Source organism: Belonocnema kinseyi, chromosome 8, assembly GCF_010883055.1.
Source record: "Belonocnema kinseyi isolate 2016_QV_RU_SX_M_011 chromosome 8, B_treatae_v1, whole genome shotgun sequence".
NCBI lineage: Eukaryota > Metazoa > Arthropoda > Insecta > Hymenoptera > Cynipidae > Belonocnema > Belonocnema kinseyi.
The window spans coordinates 11,804,268-11,823,476 of record NC_046664.1 but is presented as its reverse complement, the minus strand read 5'-3'; the positions used below and the strand labels follow the sequence as shown (position 1 = coordinate 11,823,476).

Genomic DNA, 19,209 nt, shown 5'->3' with positions numbered 1-19,209 from the left:
CGAGGCTCCAGAGGGTTCGTATTTTCGTGCACAACGTTACCGGCTGATGCCGATGGAATTGATAGTTCAAATTTTTTTTAGATCTTTTATTATTAAGATTTGTACTTAAACGTAGTTTTCTTTCGGTTTTTGCATTTCTCAAACTTTGAGACCGATATTTTATGTATAAAAAAAGTTGGAACGTTAAAAAAATGTCGAGGTTCAGAAAAAAGATAAAATAATTTTCAGTGAAGTTCCTACCAAAATGCAGTACCTAAACGTACTTTATTGCACTCTAATACATTTTCCAAAGTTTCAGCTCGATATTTTATTTCGAAAAAAAGTTCTTAGGTTTAAAAAAACATTCAGTGAACTGAAAAAGTGAGGTCGGTAATATAGGTATTTAGCTGTGTCACATGCCCTTAAAATACGTATCATCTTTTAATCAATGGAATATTTTTTTAGTAACGAAGATCATCCTTATTGACAAATAGTTCCTTTTTACTATTTATTTTATGAGTTATTGTCAGTCATTAATAATTCACTGTCAAAAATTGTGACTTTAAGTTAAAACACATCAAACGATATTTATATGTTTCTTCTCATATTTTTGAATTCCAATTATTAATTTTTGTTGCGAGATTCGTGAAATTTATTATAAAAAATGTAACATTCGGACGAAAAATTCGCTACAAACTTTGAATTTTGAAAGACCCTTCTTTTGATCAAATTTGACGTCAAAATAAATTTCTAGGTAACTTAAATATTTTTAGCAATATTTGTTTATTTATTATCTTATAGGCTATACGAGAATATAAATTTATCTGATTAGATTATCTCATAAAATATATTTTTAAATAATATGGGTAATTATTTTACAGATTTCAAGAGAAAGAGGACCAAAACTGTAAATATGATTCTCATGTAACAAAATTTATTTTTAATCTTTATGTAAATAAAGTTACAAATAAATATAAATTCGTGAACTTCTCTTATGAAATTTAAAATAAAGTATTATAACATAGTTACAAGTATATAAGATTCCCAAAATAATATACATAACCTGCAAATAAATTGAGAAACAAACTTTCAAAAATATATTCTAAGAACATTTTACAGAGACATTCTACAAACATTTCAGCCAATGTTCTAGCAACATAGGGCAAGTGCAATGCATTTGAGTTTTCTAACATTACGTCACGCTCGGTCGGTAACGTCAAAATCTATAAGGCTTTACCACTTGGTGGACTGAAAAGCATTGATCAAATAGGAGTTTGACTAAAATTAAATTTTTTAGATGAAAGCAATTGAAAAATCGTTATATCGCTTTGCTTTTCCTATAGAAAAGCCATTTCTTTAAATAATGTTGGAAATTTGGGAAGTGTGCGATTATTTGAACAATGCATGAAAAAAACGCTTTTCCGTGATTGAGGTTAGGTTGCAATGTTGTGATAGTTGACAGGCAAATTTTTGGAATTTTGGTAGTGCGTACTTAAAGTGAGTTTTTTAAAGATGTGAAACGATTATTTTTGCGCTTGGAAAGGTACAAGGAGAAAATAAAAATTATTAAAGACTGTGATTTTTCTTAGAAATCCTGTAAGATTTCTTGAAAATCGTTAAACTTCTCCAAATTTTTGTTTGAAATCCCTTCAAATTCTTGTTACTCATTTTAAATCTTTTGAAATATCTCGAAATTGACTAAAATTAATTGTAGTTGCCTAAAATTTTCCAATTTTTCTTAAATTTCTTTGAATGTCTTGAAGATCCTTAAAATCTTTGAATTTCTTTATATCCCTAGAATTTTCTTAAAATTCATTAAAATTTTTTAAAATAACATTCTTTAAAATCACTAAAACTGTCTCAAAGTCTTCTAAAATCTCTTGTAAATCCTTAAACCTTTCTGAATTATTTTTAGACTTTTTTATCTTTCGAAAAGAAACTTTAAGATCCATAGTAATTTTTTAAAATTGGATTTTTAGAAATCCTGTAACATTTCCTGAAAATCCTCATACTCTTCTGAATTTTTTTAAAATCACTTTAAGGGCATGTGACACAGCTAAATACCTATATTACCGACCACAGTTTTTCAGTTCACTGAATGTTTTTTTGAACCTAAGAACTTTTTTTGTAAATAAAATATCGAGCTGAAACTTTGGGAAATGTATTAGAGTACAATAAAATACGTTTAGATACTGCATTTTGATAGTAACTTCACTAAAAATTATTTTATCTTTTTTCTGAACCTCAACATTTTATGAACGTCCCAACTTTTTTTATACATAAAATATCGGTCTCGAACTTTGAAAAATGCAAGAACCGAAAGAAAACTACGTTCCAGTACAAATCTTAATAATAAAAGATGTAAAAAAAAATTTCAACTATCAATTCCATCGGATTCAGCCGGTAACGTTGTACACGAAAATACGAACCCTGGCGGCCACTAGACGAGGCTCCAGAGGGTTCGTATTTTCGTGCACAACGTTACCGGCTGATGCCGATGGAATTGATAGTTCAAATTTTTTTTAGATCTTTTATTATTAAGATTTGCACTTAAACGTAGTTTTCTTTCGGTTTTTGCATTTCTCAAACTTTGAGACCGATATTTTATGTATAAAAAAAGTTGGAACGTTCAAAAAATGTTGAGGTTCAGAAAAAAGATGAAATAATTTTCAGTGAAGTTCCTACCTAACTGCAGTACCTAAACGTACTTTATTGTACTCTAATACATTTCCCAAAGTTTCAGCTCGATATTTTATTTACAAAAAAAGTTCTTAGGTTCAAAAAAACATTCAGTGAACTGAAAAACTGTGGTCGGTAATATAGGTATTTATCTGTGTCACATGCCCTTAACTTCTTTAAAATCATGTAAAATCTTTTGTTACACACTAAATGATTTCAAATCTCCTAAAATCCTTAACATTTTTTTTTTAATTTCTCTAAATCACTGGAAAATTCCTTAAATCTTTAAGTTTTTTAAAATACTTTGAAATCTTTTTTAGTAACTTGTCAATTACTCACTTGACATTCTTTAAAATCACTGAAACTGTCTTAATATCTTATAAAATCTATTGTAAATCCTTAAACCTTTTTGAATTATTTTTAGATTTTTTTAAATCCTCTAACTCCCCTGAATTTTTTTGAAATCCCTTCAACTTTTTTAAAATCATTTAAAATCTTTCGTGGCTGAATTATTTTGAATTATTTCTGAATCCTTTAAAAAAAAAACTTTAAAATATCGGCAAGTCCCTTGTAATTTCTTAAAATCACTTAAATTTTAGAAATCCTGTAAAAATTCTTGAAAATCCTTAAACTCCTCTGAATTTTGTTGTACAATTCTTTCAACTTTTCTAAAATAATTTGAAAGCTCTTAAAATTCATAAAAATCTTTTAAAATAAAATTCAATAGCTCGCTTGATATTTTTTAAAATCACTAAATTTTTTCTTAAAATTCTTGAAAATGACTTGTAAATCCTTAAACCTTTTTAAATTATTTTTAAATCCTTTAAAGGGAAATTTTTAAATCCCGTCAACTCCCTGTAGTAATTTCTTAAAATCACTTGAATTTTTAGAAATCCTGTTTTCTTAAATTCCCGAAAACATTTTTGAAAATGTACAACCCTTGAAATATTTTCAAATTCATTGAAATCTTTTTGAATAAAATTTCAGTAACTCGTTAACAATATCTTCAGATTTCCTAATTTCAATTAAAGTGTTGTTTTAAATCCTTTAAACCTAATGGGCACAAAATTTCACGACGTCTTTACGACATTGTTACGACATATTTAGGACACCTTTACGACATCCTATGTCTATGTCGTTGATGTGTCTTTACGATATCGTAAAAAGGTCGTATGATCTGACGACGTCCTTACGATATCGCAAAGAGACCAAAACGACATGGACATAGGATGTCGTAAAGTTGTCTTAAATATGTCGTAAAGATGTCGTAAAGACGTCACCAAAATTTTAGCTCACTGAAAAGTCTCTTTGATGTATCTCTTTTGATATGAAATAACTTAAAATCAGTTTTTATCGAAAATTATTATGACATAAGTCGCCGACGATTGTTTCTTGAACATTGCTGAAATATTCTTTTGAAATATTTCCAATTATTTAATTAAATATTCTTTAAAATATTACGAAAGCACTGAGTGTTATGGGGGTAATTTTCTTCATGAAAAATAAAATGCAGCTGTTCTTATTTGTCTTCGGGTTAAAAGTCAGCCACGAGTTGATGCGAATCTCTGCAACTTATTTATCGATCTCGTCCCATTTCTATAGATAGCACACAAGTGCTTTCAAGGCTTGAGGGTTACGGTCACGGCTACGTTTATATTAACCGAGAGAGCGACAATTTCTGAGGCATAAACAAATATAAAAATTTATTGGAGCTAAAAATTAATTCGGTGCCTTTACTTTGATGTCTTATAACTATTTTTAAAACTTAAATTTTTCCCCGCTCTAGGGTAGTTTTAAAGCGCGAACCTTCACCTTTAAGGTACTTCAAACGAGTGGATATTTAAAATAATACAAAATACGGCTACAAAGATGAGTCTTTTGATTTAATATTGTTATTATATAATCTAAAGGCTTATGCATGTGCACGACTAGAGTCCTTTTTTCAAAAAATAGTCTAGTTTTTTTTTGTGAATTTAAAATATTATAATTTTACTCCGTCTGGAAACGGGCAAAGTGCCACAGGGACTGTGCCCATGGTGAATCGAAAACAGGCGCTTTTAATTTCAAAGTGCATTTCAATTAACAAAAAAAAGGCTTCATACTAGTTATTTTTACTTTTTCATATTTTAACCATTTATTTTTTATAAAGAAGTTTAGCTTTGCACCATGTTCGAATCAATATAAATAGTTATGTTCGCAATGAAAAAAGATTAACCTTGATCGAGAAATATAATACATAGTAAATATTTCAACCAAGTAAAGATTTTTTATTTGATTTAAGAACAGTTCAATTCAACCTAAAACATAAATTTTCAACAAGATATTTGAATTCTCAATCAAAACAGATTAATTTTTAACTGGTCAGTTGCATTTTTAATGAAGAAAAAATAATATTTTTATCAAAAGAGAAGAATTCGCAATCCAAAAATATGAATTTTTAACAAAAAATTAATTTTCAACCAAGTTGTTAAACTTGAATTTAAAAAAGACCGATTTCAACAAAAAATGCAATGGTTAAGTTTTCAGTTGAAAAAATGGATTTTCAGTATAAAGACAAATTTTCAATAAAATAGCTTGTTTTTTAGACAAAAAATTTTTCACGAACTAACACAATAGTTTTTAAACAAAGTGGTTCAATTTTCATCCAATTAATGCATTAAATTTTTAACGGACCCTTTTAAAAAAAAGAAAAATTAATTTTTAAAAAGAAACTTTATTCTTATATCGTGAAATTTAGCTAAAAATTTTTTAATAAAAATACATTTTGGCTTTTGTATGCTATACGGAATAATGAGAAAATTTAGGAAATAAAATGTTTGATACTGTGAATTTCCTAAATAATGAAATATTTTATACTGAAAATTCCCTCAATTCTAAAATTTCCGAAATATAAGAATTCCGGTTGTGGAAATTCCCTAATGTTTTATAATATTACCGGAAACAAAAATTTCCGAACAATTGAATTCCCGACAGTTTTTGATATTAATGAAATTGAGAATTTCTGAATAATACAATTTTTGACAGTTTATAATATTAATGAACTTTAAAATTTCCAAAGTATAAAATAACTAACCTGTCAAATTCACGACACGAAAAGATTCCCTAATTAGTTTAGGAAAAATTATTGCTCTTCTAATCAAAATCTTTATTTCTTTTGAGATATTTTTTTTTATTTTAAGTAATAATTTAAAAAATATATATTTGACATCTGAAAAAATATGCTTATTGAAATATTTAATTATTTTATCTTTAATCAATAAATGTCATTTATTCTACCCCGAATGGGAAATGGCTTAATGGTAAAGAGAAACAATTTTTTCAGTATGTAAATTATTTTACCTAAAAAAATATTTAATTTGATGTATTTCAAACTAATCTAAAAATTAATTCATTCAAAGTAAAACTTTTCTTTGTACTAAGCTTCTAAAACTAAAAATAAAATATTTCATTATGAATTTAAAAAAAATGTAATATAACATTTTCGAAGAAGAAGCCTTAAATTAATTCAGATAAGAAATTCGAAGTCTCGAAAATTATATTTCCAAACTTGAAACGACATTACTTCTTTCGAATTTTCTTTTTAAATTTGGATCAGCTTAGAATTAGTGCAACTTAAAAATTAAAAATTACTCCTTTTTTGAGAAGAATGTATGGATTATTTTATCAAGTTTCTTAATTTTGTTAGAAAAATGATTTCTGCGATATTTGAAACATTTAAAAAACTAGAATATTTTTAATGTTCATCAAATTAAAAAATATCAGAAAAAACGTTGTTATTCTGTTTGTCATCTACCAGAATTTTTCACAAACATATCTGAAATACTTTTTTCCTGATAATCAAAATTAAAAAATCTAAAATTAACGTACTTTAAATTAATTAATATTTCAATTTAATAGTTAAGTTCCAATAAGTTTTCACCTAAAGGCTTCAAAAATTATATTATATTCCATTCTTAAATTATCATTGAAAAAGTTTCTATTATTTAACATTAAACTGATAGAATTTTAAAAATAAAGTTCTAAAGTTTCAGCTGAAAAATCGTTTAGCTTTTAATCCAGAGTCAAATATTATTAGTAATTAATAATATAAAGTTGTTAATAAATGTTCAAACACATCACTTTGCAATTATTAAATTACAAATTGTTCAATTTCAAAGGTTTACATTTTCAACTTTCTGATGAAAAAGATTTCACTTAAGTGCTATACGATTTCACACATTTTGAACGCAAAATGTTTTAATTAATTAATTTAATAATATCATTAAATATTGTATAGAAATATTGCAATTAAATTTCTCTACCTGCATCTCTTGATAAAAAAGAAAATCTAAAGTAATAATTTGAGAAATAAAATTTCATCTTCAATTCAAAACTTTTTGGATAAAGGGCGTTAGACATTTTTATCTAAATTTAATTGTTATCATACAATAGAATTTTCTTTACATCAATTATAAAAGAAATTCATTTTAATTGAATCACTTTTTATTCTATCTTAGCTAAATTTAAATGTTTCTTAAAGTCAGCTAAAAATTATTACTAACAAAATTTGATTACTGATTCTTATTTGTTGCTGAAATAAGATTACAGGACTAGAATAATTTAGAAAAAATAGATATCATGAAATTAAAAGCAATGAATTTAAATTCCATTTTTTAAAGTAAATGTAATTTTAATCTAACCACAAGTACTTAACTAATCATAATTTAAAAATTTATAAAAAATAGCACATACTATTATGAGACTTACGAATTGTTTTCCTTTGTTATTTTCGCGAAAATTGCAAGTATTTTAATGAGCAATATCGTTGAGTGTTCCTTGTTATCTACCAGACAACAGATAGACGATAAAAATAGTGAGTTCTGACAAAGCAGTCATGTTGACTTTGAACAAGCTGCCAAAGCTACATCTTATTTTATAGAAAAACGAGCGAATAACTTTTAAAACTACACAAATTTTATAAAATTTATCCCTGAAATATCAAAAAATTTGAAAAAATTATATTACTCGTATACTTTTCGAAAAAGAGCTACTTCAGAGTTGGGTAGTAACTTGTAACAATTAACTGAGTTACTGAAAAGTTACTTTATTTATAACTCTTAGGGGTCAGTTTTGTAATCCTTAGAACTTATGGCCCACGCAATTTCTCAAGGGGCAGTGCAAGAGACGGTTGCGACTATCGCATCACAATGGCCGCAGTACGCGAGTACTTAGTATGTTATATTGCGCAATATTATGCATTCTGATTGAAAAGGGTTTAGATAATCTTAAATGTTTACGTTTCAAGGGTAAAATTTGTTCACTTTTTTAGGTTTATCAACTGTGTTTGATTTCAATCAAAATATTTTTTGGTTGAAATAATATCAACTATTATATTTTTCGTCGAAAATTAACCTATTTTTTGAAAAATTGTAGCATTTTGTTAAAAAATCGACTATTTTTATTTGGTTGAAAAGTCATTTCATTGTGAAAAATTCATATTTTTGGTTTCCAAATGTAACTGTTTAGTAGGTTATTCGTCTTTTTGGTTTAAAATTTAATTTTTTCATTTTAAAATTTGCGTCTTTAAATAAAATAAAAACTCATTTATTTTCGTTAAAAATTCCACTATTTTTTGTAAATTATTTTTTTTGTTGTTGTTTGTTTCGTTAAATTCAACTGGGTTTGCTTCAAAATTCGACTTTTTCATACAAAAATTAATGCCCTTGTTAAAAAAAAATAAATTATTTAAGTTGAAAATTTAACTATTTTTTTGCAAATTCATTTTATTTTAATCAACAGTGATTGATTTCAATCGAAATTTTTTTTTAAACAAAGTAACTTTATTGTTAAAAACTCATTATTTGTTTGAAAATGCAACTGTTTTGTAGAGAATACGCCTTTTTGGTTTTTTTACTTTCTTTTAAATTTGACTTTTTTAATTTCAAAATTTACTTATTTTGGTAACAAATTCTAATTTATTTGAGTTAAAAATTCAACTATTTTGTTGTAAATTTTTACTTTTTTTGTTGAATTCAACTGTGTTTGATTTCATAAAAAATATTTTTGATTGAAACAACTTAAACTATTATATTTTTCATTTAGAATTAATCTATTTTGTTTATAAATTCATGTATTTTGCGAAAAAATTCTACTCCATATTTTATTTGGTTAAGAATTTATAATTTTAGTTTGAAAATGCAACTCTTTTGTTGGAGATTAGTATTTTTTTCTCTTTCTTGCTTTAAAATTCAATTTTTACGTTTCAAAATTGATGTCTTTTCATGAAAAAACTAGACTATTTTGGTTGAAACTTCCACTATTTTTGATAAAATTCGTTTTTTGTTATTTTGTCAACCAGGTTAATTAATTCATTAATATCTGATGTTAGATTTGTCTGATTACCGGTTTAATTACTGTCTGAAGAATCTTTCTTTTTTTTGTTGAAGCTCTACTATTGAACTGTTCATTTCAAAATTTATCTTTCTCAATTTAAAATTAAACTACATAGATGAAAATGCACCTATTTTGTTGAAAGTTTAACTATTGTTTTTTTAATTAATCCTTTTGTTTTAATCCTTCTCCTAGCTTTATATTCCTGACTTCTAACACCTGAATCGTGACTCGTGACTCCTAACTTCTAACGCTTAACTCCTAACTTATTACTCCTAATTTCTAACTCCTGATTTCTAACTCTTAACGCCTGAATGCTGAATTCTAACTCCTGATTTCTAACTCTTAACGCCTGAATGCTGAATTCTAACTCCTGATTTCTAACTCTTAACGCCTGAATGCTGAATTCTGACTCAAAACTTCTAACGGATTAATCCTAACTCATAACTCCGAATTTATTACTCCTGACACCTGAATACTGTCTCTTAATTTCAAACGCCTAACTTCTAACTCATTAGTCCTAACTTCTAACTCTAACACCTGAATTCTGACTTCTAACTACGAAATTCTAACGCCTTAATGCTAAATCATAACTCCTAACTTCTGACGCCTAACTGCTAACTCATTACTCCTCTCATCTGTCTCTTAAGGGGTCATTCTAGAAACTACCCCCGAAAAAAGGCTAGTTCTGTACATTTTTATGAGATTATTGATAAAGATGTTGTTATAGGATTTGTGGGAGTTAATAAATGCACTCTTAAAATGCATTTAAACCTATTTTTTCATTTCATACGCCTTCAGTTGAATAAATCTATAATATTTTACGAAAATCAGTGAAAAAAACAAGAATGTTCTTGGTCTTTTAGCTGCCATTTTTTTATTTTTGCACTTTAAGGAAAATGTGTAGGGGATATAGACATTATCTTACTTAACCTAATTTTTTTTCTATCTAAGATGGCCCAGTTTCAGATTTTTTTAACAAGCCGAACCTACCTACTTTTCGAGGCGTTGCGTTTGACTGACTTTTTTGTACATAAAAAGTGTATAAAATGAATAAAATTTTTTTTATTTATTTCAAGATTGTATTTATTAAGCCCACAAAATCCTACATCCATATATTTTTTAATATTTGATAAAAAATTCACAAAAATAGCGTTTTTCGGGGGTAGTTACTAGAATGACCCCTTAAAACATAAATCCCGACTTCTAACTCCGACTTTCTAACACCTAACTCCTAACTCATATCTACTAACTCCTGATTTCTGACTCCTAACTCCTGACTCCGAACTTCTAGCGCCTAACTTCTAACTAATAACTTCCAATTCCTGAATTCGGATACCTAACTCCTAACTCGCAGCTCATAAATCACAACTCGCAGTACACAGCAAACAACTCAAAACTCAGGGAAGTGTGGGTTGAAGTCAAGAGAAGCGGCATTTATTGAAAAAGAAGTTGGTGGGGGGAGGGGAAGCGGTGGTTGAAGTGGGGAAGTAGGAAGGGAAAATTACGGGAGGAGGGGGTTGGAAAAACTTATTTCATTTTTGAAAGTAAATTAAAAAAGAAAGCTTCAACATGAAAAGGTCAAATTGTACAAGAAAAATTGCAATAATTAATAATCAGAGACATTAAGGCGCTTCAAACGAGTCTCAACTTCTTTTTAATCATACGTCTAAAAGGATGAATTATCGAAGTAGTATTTTTACCTCATAATATAAAGACAATAATACTCGCTTGGACAGAGTTTTTTTCATAAAAATGTTCAGTTTTCTTTTATTGTGATAGAAAATGGAGTTTTTGATTCGCCTAAAACCGGCCACACCCTGACTATTGTGTACGCTGCACTGCATTTTCTAGAAGGTGCTGCCGGTTTTAGGCGCAAAAACACATTCCATTTTCAATTAGAAAAAAAACAAGAAGATTTTCTGCAAAAAGCTCTCTGTTCAAACTGGTACAATTGCCTTTAGATTATATGTTAAAAATATTACGTTCAGAGATTCATTCTTTTAGACGTATAGTGGATCAAGCAAACCGAAATACATTTGAAGCGCCTTAAGTTCTCAAAAGCTCGGTTCTTGGTCAATCCTAAAAGACACATTTATTTTTCAATGTGCTAAACTAAAAAAATTCTTAATTGCATTTTACAGAATTAATACTATAGTAGAGGATACGATGGATAGTTTGATAAAAGTTAAAATCGTATTTGTTTTACAATGATTTGAACTATTCAACGAAACGTATTACAAAGTTCTAAAAAATTTAAAGACCGAGGTGACGTAATCTCTATCAGAATACAGAATACGAAAAACGCAGACTAGTCTCAAAACTATAGAAAACAGTTCTATACAATTTTTTCCTCTAATAATTGTTAACATGTTCAAGAACACAATTATTTACTATTACACAATTCCTACACTATATATAATCGCACGCTATGAAAATTTTTATTCGCCGCTGGCCGAACCCTATAAGTTCCGTATTCCTAATTCCCTACGCCTAAAGCTTCGCAGTTAACCTAGGTTGAAGAATACAAAAAAATCTTAAATATAAGCTACATCTGTGCAGGGCTGTGTGACAAATATTTGGGACCCGTTTCATAACAAATATCTTGAACACTTTTAAATATTTTAAAATATTAAAAATTTCATTTATCAAATTTTAAATTTGTACAATACTAAAAATATTGATTCTTGGTTGAAAATTAATTCTTCTTTGAGTAAAAATTCAAAAAATTGGTTTAAAATAAAACTATTTAATTAAAAGTATTTTTAGGTTGAAAATTCATCTTTTTTGTAGATAATTCGTCTTTTTTGCTTCAAAGGTTAACAAGTGGGTTGTAAATTGATGTATTCTGTTGAAAGTTCGTTGTTTTTACGTATTTAAGATTAATTTTTTATCTGAAAATTTAATTTTTCAACCTTTTCTTTCATTCCATTGAAATTTGAAAATTGAACTATTTCGTAGAAAATTAATGTATTTTATTAAAAATTCGTCGTTTTTTGTTGAATTCTACTACTTAAAGATTTCATTATTTTTTAATTAATTTTTTTAACATGCAAATTTAGCGTGTTCATTGTTTCTTGAAACTGTATATTTTTTTATTGAAAATTTTTATTTTTCAGATAAAAATTCAACTATTTGGTAGAAAACTCAACATGTTAGAACATATTTTTGGGTTCTTAAAAAACTTATCTGTGTCATTTGAAAATTCAACAATTTAGTTGAAAATTAATCGCTTTTGATAGAAAATTTTAATTTTCTTTTTCAAAATTCATCTCTTTGGGTTCTGTTCAGTTTCAAAACTGAAATCTTTTATTGAAAATTTGACTTTTTAGTTATAAAATTAATCTTCTTTGTTGAGACTTCTTTATTTTTGGATGATTCAAGTATTTTGTTAAAACTCGTCTTTTTTTTGCTGAAATTTACTGGTTAAAAATTATTCTTTTTTTTAAAATTGATTTTCACTTTCTCATAAGAGAAGGTATTATTTGTGTAAAACTTGACCACCCCCCCCCCCCCCCCCCCCCCTTCCCTTCATTTTTGTTAAATGTACACGTTTTGAGACCCCCTGAATCTGAAAAACAGGTTTTTTATGAATGTGTGCGTCCGTCTGTCTGTAGATTTTTAATATGTCATCGCGAGAACTTAAAAAAAAAAGTTTGAAAAATTTTTAGACCACTTTTTTTAAGATTCACAAATTTTCTATGCAGCTATTTGTAGTACGACATGAAAAAAGTCAAGAAAATAAAAATGTTGATTTTTGAACGCCCTACAAGATTATTATAACGTTTCAAATTTTCTTGAAAAATCGAAAATTTAAATTTTGTCATCATGCTCATAATAAAAAGTCAAATATTCCATTTTGCGGTCAAAATATGCAGAATGCGACAAATGATGACTGAACAAAAATGATGCAATAAAAAAAGATTGACAAATTTGTTATTGGTCATTTTTTGATCGGATGCGTAGTTTTTATTTTATTTGTAAACAACAACATTGAAAATAAAAAAAATAAATTTTCGGAAAAACGACGCAAGGCACGAAAAAAAATCATATCACAAAAATTGTTTACCAAAACAGGATATAAAATTTATTTATTTATAATTTTTAGACGGGACGAGTAAATTTTCTTTCAATCGTAATAAATCAGATTAAAAATAGAAAATTTAGTTCTTGGAAAAACGATGCAAGTTGAAATAAAATCTTCAATAACAATTTTTTTTAATAGGATGCGCACTATTTTAAAACAAAAACTCTCAATACCTAAAATGTGATTTCTACAAAAGTTTTCAGCATTTGTTTATAAATTTCTCTATGTATTTTATCGAGATTTTAAAATCAGAGTTTGATATAAAGTTTACAGAACTCTTGTAGAGTTAATAAAAAAAAATTTACATTAAATCGTGAAAGTTACAGAAATGTTCTCAAATTTTTTCAAGGTTCGTTTTTATCTCCGACTATAAAAATAATTCAGGAAAGATTGATGAACTTTTTTTTGTATACGAATCCCTTTTTTCTAGGCCCAATTCGCCTACTTTGAATAATTTTTTAATGCAAAATAAATTAAAGTTTTGTTTATCTTTCCAGGAAATCTCCGGAGATTCAAGACCCGGAAAAGGCGGCACTTGTGGATTCAGGACATCTGTCCTCGATTCAACCTCCAACGCTTTTGAAAAGTGAAAAAAATCTGCTAGAAAAAAATGGAAATTATAATTATCCCAGCGATGATAAAAGGTCAAGAGGTAGCGCATTCAGGCAGGTCTTGGCAGCGCTTGTCGCACAATTAGGCACCGTAAACACTGGAATGGTTTTTGGTTTTTCAGCCATCGTCAATGCACAACTCAAAGATTCAAATAATACCATAAGCACCACTGATAGCGAAAGAACTTGGATTTGTAAGTTTATTTCAAATGTTATAATTATTATCCGATTTCCCTATTTTGCTCTTTAAAAAAATTGCTATTTTTCTCCTGTTTTCAATAAATTTCCCCTTTTTTCGTTTTTTTCTCATTAGATGGTTCCCGAGCTAAAAATGAGATATCTGTGAAAAATAGTTTTTTACGATTTAACCCTTAAAGTGCATACATGGTAAAAATCACGGTAAAGTGCATCGTGGGTATTCTAGACCCCAGCATATTTAATAATGTATTGTTTAACCACTATTGAATATTTTGTCACAACAAAATTATCCGATATAGTTTAAGGTGTCTTTTATAAGGTAGTTTATTTTATATCCATTTATTTATTTTATTTTTCTTTAAAAAATTATTGAAAAGAGTGAAAAAATGGGGGTTTTTACTTAAAAATTCATAGCTCACAAAATTTTATTCATTTTAACCTAAAAATTTATGACTATACTCTTGAAATAGTGTACTTTCATAAAATAAAATATTGCAACATGGGTGCTTTCAAAAAATATATTTATTTGCACAGTTGAAAAGTCAATTTTATGATAAAATGATGAATCAGATTTTTTGCTTTTAAATCGATTTATTATCATAAAAATTGAGAAACTTTGCCATTAAATACCATAAAAATACAAAAAATTGAAAAGAGACGTATATAACTGTATTTTAACAATTCTATTTTATTCAACACATCCACAGTCTACTCTCGCATGACCCGATACCTTAAGTTATCAGCCATCTACAAAGAAAAAAAGTATGAAATAATAAAAAAAAAATTATTTCACTTTTTATGGTATACTTACGTTAGAAAGTAAACATAAATCAATAAAATTTTAACCAAATTTGCTCTAAAATTACTTTTTCACTCACTAAGTTCACACTGGGTGTTTAAGACCCACGATTTGTTTACCTCTACTTTCAGAAGCTGCTGCTAGTAGACTGACGCTTGAAGCAGTATGCTAAACTACTTACCTTACAGTTACTGTCTCCAACTAAAGCTAGATGACGATACTTATTCAATTTTTTCGAAATAAGTATGGTTTATAAGAGTTTGAAAATTGCTTGGGGACACAGACACCCACAATGCACAATATGGGTTAAAGAAACAGAATAATATTACTGAGAGCCAAAAAGAAAAATATTGTTAGAAGGCGGTTCAATTTTTTTAACCCGAAAAGTTTATTTTCGATAGAAAAATGTTCATTTTCAGACAAAAGAAATGATTTTCAACCAAGAGAAAGGCCTTTTCTACTATAAAAGAGGATTTTTTATCCATGAGGACAAATTTTCACAAAACAGTTGAATTTTGTATCAAGAATGATGATTAGGAAAATATTGAAATTTTCAAAAAAATAATATTTTTAGAAATTGATTGACTATTTTCCAAATAGCTGAATATTCAAATGAATAAGATGAATTTTTAATTAAAAATGAAATAGTTGAATTTGTAGCTTAAAAAAATAATTTTCAACCCCCCAAAAAGCGACTATCAACTGTCCATTAAATAGATAAAGTTTTAACAAGAAAAGATAAATTTTCAGCTAAAAATGGAATCTTTAAATTTTAAATTCAAATAATTAATTTTTAACAATAAAGAGAATGAATTTTCCACAAATTGAATTCAAACAGAAAAGACGAATTTTTAACAAAATAGTTGAGTCTTAAAAAAGATTATTTGTCAACAAGCGAGATTAATTTTTATCCAGATAGAAGAATTTGCAACAAGACAGTCGTATTGTCAACCAAGAAGGAATACTTTAAGAAAATATTTAGATATGTAAAAAAAATAAAACTTTAAAGACAATGAATTTTCAACCAAGAAGACTAATTTTCTACCAAAAGACTAATTTTTAACCAAGTAGTTAAATTATGAACTAAATAAGATAAGCTTTAAATTAAAAATTAAAAACTTAATTTTTAGTTCAAAAACTAACCTTCAACGTAAAGAAAATAAATTACATCCCGGTTAATTTCTACGGAAAAATACGAACATTTAACAAAATAGTTGAATCCTCAAGCAAATAGATGGATTTTTAAATAAAAAAGGTAAATTTGCTGCTAAAAATGGAATCCTTAAATTTTATATTCAAAAAGCTTATTTTTAATAATAAAGAAAATGAGTTTTCAACCAATTTAATTCAACTAGAAAAGACAAATTTTTAACAAAATATGTGTAGTTGAATTCTGAACAAAAATTTTTAAACAAACGGGATTAATTTTTATTTAAATAGAAGAATTTTCAACAATACAGTAGAATTTTCTACCAGAAAAGATAACTTGAACGAAATATTTGAATTTTCAAGAAAATAATAAAGCTTTCAAGAAAACGGTTGAATTTATCCAAATAGCTTAATTTTCAACCTAAATGCTAAATTTTCTACCAAGAAGATTAATTCCCCACCAAATGACAAATTTTCAACTGGTTTAATTCAACGAAAAAAGACGAATTTAAAAAAAGTTAAATTCTCAAATTAATAGGTAAATTTTCAACAAAGGAGAATAATTTTTTACCCAAATAAATAAATTTAAAATAAATAGTAAATATATCAAGCTAAAAAGAAAGTTAAGTTTAAAAATCAAGAATGATGAATCTTTAACGCCATAGTTGGATTTTTAACAAAAAATTATTAATTTTCTGTAAAAAATGGAATTGTTCAATTTTGAATTCAAAGAAATAATTTTGAACAATAAAGAAAATCAATTTTCAACCAGCTAAATACAGTTAAAAATATGAATTGAAAAAAATAATAAGCAAAATTCTTAATTTTCAACAAACCATATTATTTTTTAACAAAAAGGCTTGCAAAACGGAATAATTTTCAATGAAGAACATTATTTATCTTTCCAAATGGACGATTTTTTAACAAAACCGTCGAATTTTCTACCAAAGAAGGTGGCTTTAACCAAATATTTTAGTTTTTAACAAAATATTAAAATTGTTTAAAAAATGGTTGGATTTTTTCCAAATAGGTGAATCTTTAACCTGCATGATGAATTTCCAAACACGAAGATTAATTTCCTATCAAAAAACGAATTTTCAAAAAATGCATGAATTTTAACCAAGTAGTGCAATTTTCAACTGAACTAGATAAGTATTTAGTTAAAAATAAAATATTTGAATTTTCAGTTTAAAAAGTCATTTTAAAACCCCCCTCCCAAATATGGACTAGGTGAATGGAATGAAAAAATACAAATTTTTAACAAAATAGTTAATTTTCAATTACGAAAGATGAATGGTCAACGCAATAGTGAATATAATTTTCAAAACAAAAAAAACTAATTTTAAGCAATAAAAATAACGAATTTTCCAAAAAAATAACTGTTAAACATGCATTTAAAAAAAAATAATTTAAACATCAAAAATATATAATCAAAAGGTTAAATTAAAAAAAAAATAATTTTGAACAAAATAGTTGATCCTCAGCCAAATAGATAAATTTTCAATCAAGAAAACTAATTTTCTACAACAATTAATAGATTTTTAACAAAATAGTCAACTTTTCCAGATAAAGAAATTAATTTTCAATCAAGCAAGCTTATCCTTGAAAAAAAATAGTTCAAATTACCACTAAGAAAAATAAATTTTCAATTAAAAATGGAATCATTGCATCTTTAGTTTTTAAAACAAAGTTTGAACAACAAAACGGTTTTTCGCTAGTTAAATTTAATTAAAGAAAATTTTTGTTTAGCTACCTTATTCGTACCGAAAAAGTACGGCAATATTAATGTTCTTCCTAAATAGAATAATTTTCCAAAAAATGCATGAATTTGCCACAAAAATAGCTGAATATCAACTTATAAAGAACAAATTTAAAACGGTAAATATGGTTTTCCAACCAAAAACTTAATTTTCAATCGAATATTTGAATTTTCAACTAAATTAATCAATCTTTAACGACAAAAAAGTAAACTTTTTAGAAGGTCGTTCTATTTTAAACCCAGAAGTTGATTTTTCAAACCAAAAAATTAATTCTGAAGAAAACATTTAATAGTTAATACTTCAAAAAAAAATATTTCTGTTTGAAATAAAAAACAGTTGAATCTAATAAAATAAAAATCAATAAGATAAAAATCAGTTATCCTGAAAATAATTTGAATTTTAACAAAAAAAAATGAATTTTTTAATAAAATAATAAATTTTCCAACAAAGAGATAAAATTTTATTTAAGTAATTAAATTTTTTACAAAAAAAGATTAATTTTTCACTAAAGAAATTAATTTTTCCTATAAAAAAATGTGACTTTTTATCTAAATACGTGAATTTTCCACCAAACAAGATTAATTTTCAATTAAAAGTATCAAGCTTCAACCAAAAATGAAATAGTTACATTTTCAGTGATAAAAATTAATTCTTAACAAAAAAAACAATTTTCAGAAAAATAGTTACATTTTCAACAAAAGAGATGAATTTTTAACTGCAATGATGAATCTTAAAAAAAATAAATTTCAAGAAAAGAGTTCAAAATTCAGAGTGCAATTTTCGAACAAAAGTTTGTTTTTTTCAACCAAGAATATTAATTTTGTACAAATAAAGATGAGTTATTAAAAAAACCATTATTTTTCAAATGAAAAATTTGTTTAAAACACATTTTCAAACAAATGAATAGATTCGAAGGTTATTTTATTTCCATAAAAAAAAAACACAATAGGCAAATCGAACTATTTTTGGTAGAAAGTTAATTCGTTTCAGTTATAAATTGTACTTATGTTTTGCGTGCCGAATTTATTTTATTTGTTAAAAAACTCTACTATTAGGTTGAAAAAAAACTTTTCTGCTAAAAATTCAGCTATCTTCTAAAAATTTCTATCTTCAGGTTAAGAAAAAATATATTTTGTTGAAATTTTAACTATTTTAATGACAATTAAATTATTTTGTTTAAAATTAAGCTAATTTTGTTAAAAAGTAATATATTTTGTGGAAACATAACTGTTTTCTTGCAAATTTATATTTTGAAGAGAAAATTCGTTCTTTTGGATTCAAAATTAATCTTTGTTGTTAAAAATTAAAAAAAGTATTTTTCAAGAATGCGAAAAAAATTCTATAAAATCTATAGCACTATTTTTAAAGAAAACAGGTCACTTTTGAGCGATTGTGTTTTTTAATTAAGGCAAAAAAGTTTTATCACATAAGGTTATCCAGTTTTAAGGAAGTTATTGTGTGGAAATTGACAATCTCAAAAAGACACTGACCACAAATTAGAACAGGCTCTGCTGCGGATCGCGATAAAAATGTAATCTTCTGTCATCGCAATCTGTAGCATAGCGTGTTTAGATTTCT

At 26.4% G+C, this 19,209-nt stretch overlaps 1 protein-coding gene across 1 annotated transcript in view; it reads left to right on the top strand.

Moving 5' to 3' along the window:
• The window catches only part of LOC117178858 (facilitated trehalose transporter Tret1-like), a 45,558-nt gene that overhangs the window by 20,429 nt on the left and 5,920 nt on the right, over positions 1–19,209 (top strand). The window contains exon 2 of the mRNA XM_033370366.1: positions 13,612–13,919. Coding sequence (XP_033226257.1) covers positions 13,612–13,919 — 308 coding nt within the window. The remainder of the gene's footprint in view (positions 1–13,611; positions 13,920–19,209) is intronic.